Raw genomic sequence first — 6,524 nt, 5'->3', positions numbered from 1 at the left:
TTAACCAAATTCTGGAAAAAAAATATCACCGCTTAAATAAAAAAGAACCTAGAAATATTTGGTGTCTATGAACTCATAATGACCTGGAGGCAGGTCTATTTTTGCATTTAGTGAAAATGGTAAAAAAAAACAATTGTGGAATTGCACTTTTTTTTGCAATTTCGCTGCACTTGGAATTTTTTTCATGCTTTCCAGTATGGTACATGATATGTTAAAACCCAATGGTGTCATTCAAAAGTACAACTCGTCCCACAAAAAACAAACCCTCATATGGCCATATTAACCGAAAAATAAAAAAAGTTATGGCTCTGGGAAGAAGGGGAGCAAAAAATGAAAACGCAAAAGCGGAAATACCTCTGGTTGTGAAGGGGTTAAAGCCATTTGTGATCTTGAAAATATGTTTCAATGCGTCTAATTGCTCCACTTTGGGTTTTGTTTCAACACAGGATCAGCAATTCAGTATATTACCGGTACTTTAATTAATTTTTACTCAATCACATTAATGCAGTTTTTTCTAGCTGGAAAACCACATTATTTTAGAATTGCAGTCAAGAACAAGGAAACTGATGTCTACATAGACACTTGGGAAATTCATTATTCATCTTTTTCCCCCACATGGACCCTTTATGGTAGGCTTAGGCCAAAAAAGGACCTTAGGATTCATATATTTTGGACTACACAAAATACAAACAATGAGGCTCTTCTAATCATCTGATGAGCAGGGTTGCCATGAGTTGGATTCCCACCAATGTGATATTGATGGCCTATCCTAAAAGGCTCCTATAGACATTAGAAGTTGTCGGGGGACATAAGGGCAGCGGAAATTTGCCAGATTCTGGTAACGGCGCTCTCATAGAGGGCACACGAATGCTCAGCTGAGCAAAGTGGTTATTATTAGTGATGAGCGAGCGTGCTCACATAATGTGTTATCCAAAGACGCTCGTGTGCCAATAGAGTATCTCGGTGTGCTCGAATACTATGTTCGAGTCCCCGCGGCTGCATGTCTCGTGGCTGGTCGACAGTCACAACACATGTAGGGATTGCCTAAAAACAGGAAATCCCTACATGTGTTGTGGCTGTTCAATAGCCACGAGACAAGCAGCTGCGGGGACTCAAACATAGTATTCGAGCACGCCAAAGATACTCTATTGGCACACGAGCATCTTTGGATAACACATTATGCGGGAATGCTCACTCATCACTATCTATTATGCATGGGGGAGCAAGGAGAGATAGCCGGACTAATGGTCATTTCTTTGGTAGCTCGCTCACGTTAAAGCCATTAATATTGCAGTCCAGAAAATTCCCATCAACCAACGTCTCATATGTCCTCATTTAATTCACACAAAATCCACACTGAAGTGTAAAATCATTTACTTCTAAGGAGTTATATACAAGATTTTCTGTTCTTCATAGAGCCCCGTGGTGAGGGGGCTCCTCAGTCTCAGAGATGTTGAATGACACATCCATCTCTCACAGTCAAACAGTAATTATTTTGTTTTTTGCTTCTTAGAAGCTTGAAATTGCTGGGTTTTGCTCTTTATGGATTTCAGCAGTGCCGACAGAGCGGGATCTACAGTTTTTTTAGCGGATGTTCCCATTTCATCACCAGCTTTCAGTTTTTCCTGCTGTCTTTTTACTGTCTCTGTGTAATTGTTCTGCTCCTGTTCTCTCCTTCGTGCCTTTTCTTCCAAAACTTTGTCCATAGCTTTGGTTTTCTTGAAGTTGGGATCTGAGGGATCCACACTGTATAAATGTGATGTGTACATCGCATGGAATCTTGAATCTTCAACATTTATCTGTAGGTATAAAAAGTATAGATATATGCATAAATATTTTTTAGGACAATCTCTAGCACATAATTGCCCCAGTTATTCCTGCAAGCAAGAAAATGCTTCCTACGGAGTCATAGTCCAAAACAGATTATTTATTAAAAAATACGTTTAAAGGCTGTACTGAAAGCGGAGTAAGGGCTGTTTTTTCTTAACGAGTTTACATTTTCTGTTGGAATAATTTAGGTTTTCATCTGCTTTTTTTTTTTACTCTGTTTGGGAGGAAAATAAATCCAGGGGTGTACATAGAAATCATGGGGCCCCATAGCAGAAGTTCTAATTGGGCCTACCCGCCCCCATAATAAGGGGGTCACAGAAGAACATATCTCACAACTATGCAACCCTTACAAAGTATTTTTCCTTCTATGGAGCCACTATATTGCCCTTTCATTGCTTCCATAAAGCATGATGACAACTATAGTGTCCGCCAAAACAAAGAATTATCCCACAACAGTGAATTCTTCCACAGTACCCTCCACACACAAGGTATAATGACCCTTCTGTAACTTCATCCCCCAGCAAAGTATAGTGACTCCAATGTGGTATGACGCTCCAACTGTGATCGACCTGCATACAGTATAGTGTAATGGGCCCTAACAACTATCCACACTATATCATGGCCCGTACTACCCCTCCAAACAATAAAATGGCCCCCACCCAGCCTTCCAAACATCATACTGGCCCCTACACAATGCTCTACACAGTATGATAGACCCCACAAAAATGTTCACATTGTATAATAGCTTGCATACAGTATAATGGCCAACACATAGCCCTCCAAACAATATAATGGCCCCACGTAGCCCTCCAAACAATATAATGGCCCCACGTAGCCCTCCAAACAATATAATGGCACCCCCACATAGACCTTCAAACAGTATAACGGCCACATATAGTTCTGCTAAGAGTAGAATAGGCCCCAAATAATCTTCCATATAGTATAATGGTCCCCACATAGCCCGCCAAATAGTATAATGGGCCCAACATAGCCCTCCATACAGTACAATGAACCCCACATATTCCTCCAGACAGTATTTTGTGGCCCCACATATGGGCTCCACATAGTTCTCCATCCAGTATTAGGGACCTAAAATATATGGAAATTGCCTCTTCATTTGAATATTCAATGTCCCAAAAAGAGCACTGCACGGCTAATAAGCCTCCTTACCTTGACATGCCAGAACTGGTATGCCACTCTCCACAAGGAGAAACGTTATCCCTTAGACCCGGGCCCAATATCGTCCTCCATACATTATTATGGGCCTCATATAGTCCTCCATACATTATTATGAGCGTCATATAGTCCTCCATACATTATTATGGTATTACTAGATTGCCTTGTGCAGGCATGTACTACGGAGGACAGAGAATGAACTTCAATCCAATATTGTAGCCAGCATGCAGCCAGTGGGTAAGGAAAGGGTGACTCAAACACCCAAAAACCCCGCCTCCATGGCTGAAGATTGTTCCCTCCAAATTCAGGTGACAGTGTCCCTTTAATTGGCAGTTGGCTCTCAAGCTTGAACAGCTTGGAGTAGGACAACATGTATAATAAGTATCATGTAATCAAAATACAACTTGCCTAATAATTCTGCACACAGTGTATATAATGATGTCTATTTACTGAGCCAAGGCGTGGACTTTAACTGATTGGTTACATTAAAGCTGATCGGCGGTTGATTAACAGACAAGCAGACAGAACTTCGTATGCGTACAGTAAAATTGGTAATACGATCGTTCTGTACAAAAAAGGTTGTCAATGTTCTTGGCAGCACGTTCTGTTTACACAGGACAATGTGCTGCCGAGAAAGAGGATTTCTAAGCAACTGGAATGTTCTATCATCAGAAGATGGCCCATCATTTAAATCTGGGTATTTTTTAGATTCATATTGCCTGTACTTTCTGAAAGTCTTTTCAGCAGGTTCGTTATCATCAGAGTCAAGATTACAATGGCAGGTTACGCCTGCATGCACAGCTGATAAAACAGGATCCACCACCCAATAGCAGATTTCACAGCTGACCCTGCTCCCCTTCTTGCACACGATCATTTGATGCATCAATACAAAAGTTAGTTTTGGGGTATAAACAGTGTAGATATGTATATGTGTGGTCTCCTGAAACAACAAGAAGTTACAATCTAAAAAAACTCCTATATCTATTTTTTTTGTTTTTAACACAGACTAATATTAGGTAAAAAAAAAAAAAACATGGCAAAAAAACTAGTAAAAAAATAGCATAAAAACCTGATTTCAACAACGGGTCACTTTCTGACGATGGCTTCCCTTTAAATATTCTGTTTAGTAACAGGTCTTTGGAATGAACTGGTGGCCATTCATGTGCATCGCCACTCCATTCAAAGTCTACAAGACTGCGGAAGTAGCTTGAGTGCACGCTAGACTGCGACGCCATTCACAAGGGACACACTACCCACGTTCCCATGATTATTAGGGTCCCAGATGTCGGACCCCCAACTGATCAGACACTTATTACCTATCATGTGGAGACTTGATATGTTTCAACTATGGGATGGAGAAACCTGCTTAGATTATATATTTAGTCTACTTTTCAGACACCACTAGGTGGAGCTCACCGAAGACAGAACAGCAATAGCTGTTATCAATATAAATTGCACTAGTGTAGTAATAATAATAATAATGTGGAAAAAAACACTAATATATAAAGTCACAAGTAAACAAGGTGGCGGAGCACACCCACCTGCAGTACTGGAACATATCACTATGAAAACTAATGTGTAACCATGGGGTATATTTACCTAATAGAAGCCAGCACCCAGAGACCCACCACACCCGACGCGCGTTTCTCTAAGGAAAGCTTCGTCCAGGGGTGACTTTATATTTATACGGTGCTTGACCGCTACCGTCTGCAGTTTGGATTAATTGATTAGTGAGATATACATACAACTACCCAATGTGTTTAGAGCTTGTTTAGTGATACACTTTGTTTGTGATACTAATTAATACTACCCTGGGCTGTAGTAGATGTTAATTTAGCCACCTCTTCAGCCATACCTGCCGGTCTTTTCCTGTACTTGATCGTTTCTCTCCCCTATTTATAATGTATTATTTTATGTGTTTTTATTGATGCTGTTATTGATATAAATAAAGTTTATATTGTTTTAACCAGTTTGCTAAGCGTGAACTTTGGTGAGAAATTCAAAATGTAACTAGACGCTCGCTTAGCAACGGAATGAGAAACCATGAAGATAAAACAGGAAAATCTGAACTGTTTGTTGAGGGAATTTACTTTGACAATGGCACTTAAAGGTATTGTCCCGTTTTTGTTTTTTTTTTAAATCTATTTTTCAATACCCTTAAGCAAATCATAATTAAATAGAGGGGATCACCTGTTCAGGACCCTCATCTCTTGACCAGAGGGATCACAATGAGTGTCTGTCACTCTGGAGGACCTGTCGTGTCCTTCCTTAGATAGGTATCCCACCATTGATATGAATGGACTCAGTGTAATACTTCATTTTCCCTGTGGTGGCGCTGCAAGGATATTACACTGATTCCCATATGATCACAAAGATTACAGCTGATCACTGCCAGTTCCTTCAGGCTGAATATTTACAATCAGTCTTTTATAACAGGATCTATCAAACAAGGAGGGATTATCCATGGTAGAGAACCCCTCTTAGAATTGGAGTCCCATCTGAAGAAAGATACACTAGGTGCCATTGAAGTAGGATAAAATAGAATATTCGCTGCCAAATGCGAATGGGATTTAAACGTCCATTGCCAAAACAAACAGGCATGTAAACGGTTATTGCAAAGAGACCCCAAGAAGTTTTGGAAGCAGCAAAAACCATTGATACGATCTCAAAAGAAAAAAAAAAAGAAAAGAACATAAGAGGGGGGAAAACATTATTATATTTCTGCTAAAATTAGGAAAATTATGTCTGAGAGCAGCTACAAAGAAAACACATGGTGCTTTGTGGGCAGGAGGAAAAGAACCAAACTAGACAACAATAGCCGTGTGTTTTATTTCCCCCGCTATAATAAAAGGTCTGGATGGATGATGGATCCTCCCCAAACTCTAACCGGCTCACTTTCTGGATGCCTAAGGCTTTTATTTAAGATATTGAAGTATGTCTGTATTAGGCCCCGGCATCAACCACAGGCGGAGTGTGTAATATCCGCCATCTAACGCTCTCCCGTCAGGAGAACACTGACAATTCTAACGCAAACTCTGATCTTTAGTTCTGAACAATGATCAAACACGGAGGAAAAAAGACAGAAATAAAGGAGTTTCACTAAAACTAAAGATACAACTTAATCCAACAGGAAAGTGCAGATTAATGACAAATAATGTAAAAAAAAGTCAAAAATATAAAATGTTAATAACTGAATTTGTTGAATGTGAAAACAAACCCTCAAAGAAGGGTTCACGCGACTGGATTCACAGTCCAATTCCAGGACTGACCTTAGGTCTCCCGACCCCAAATTACAGCTTCATGGACACATATGAGGCCGTCAGTTCTGGTCGGGAGACCCACCATCAGACGGGGATAATTTAGACTATGATATACGCTCTTGTGAACCCGGCCTAAAGAAAATATTAGGGGTACAAATAAAAAGCCAATCCTTAACGTAATGCCGTCATTTGGAATCCTCCTCTTTAGCCACCTTGGCATTTTTGGGGTAGCCAACCCCGGTCACTAGATTGTCTAAA

The 6,524-nt window shown here is 40.2% G+C and overlaps 1 protein-coding gene across 5 annotated transcripts in view; it reads right to left on the bottom strand.

The window, feature by feature from the left end:
• Window positions 1-455: 455 nt before the first annotated feature.
• The window catches only part of ESF1 (ESF1 nucleolar pre-rRNA processing protein homolog), an 82,519-nt gene continuing 76,450 nt past the window's right edge, over window positions 456-6,524 (bottom strand). For 4 of the 5 annotated variants that reach the window (XM_069768764.1, XM_069768765.1, XM_069768766.1 and 1 more), the window contains one exon: window positions 1,358-1,799. In XM_069768764.1, the coding sequence (XP_069624865.1) occupies window positions 1,491-1,799 (309 nt within the window). In that variant the 3' untranslated portion in view covers window positions 1,358-1,490. Of the gene's footprint in view, window positions 1,800-6,524 lie in introns of all 5 variants that reach the window. The other variant, XM_069768763.1, reaches the window with a different exon arrangement.

This window comes from Ranitomeya imitator, chromosome 5 (genome assembly GCF_032444005.1).
Source record: "Ranitomeya imitator isolate aRanImi1 chromosome 5, aRanImi1.pri, whole genome shotgun sequence".
NCBI lineage: Eukaryota > Metazoa > Chordata > Amphibia > Anura > Dendrobatidae > Ranitomeya > Ranitomeya imitator.
The sequence above is the reverse complement of the archived record's forward strand: the minus strand, read 5'-3'. Positions and strand labels throughout refer to the sequence as shown.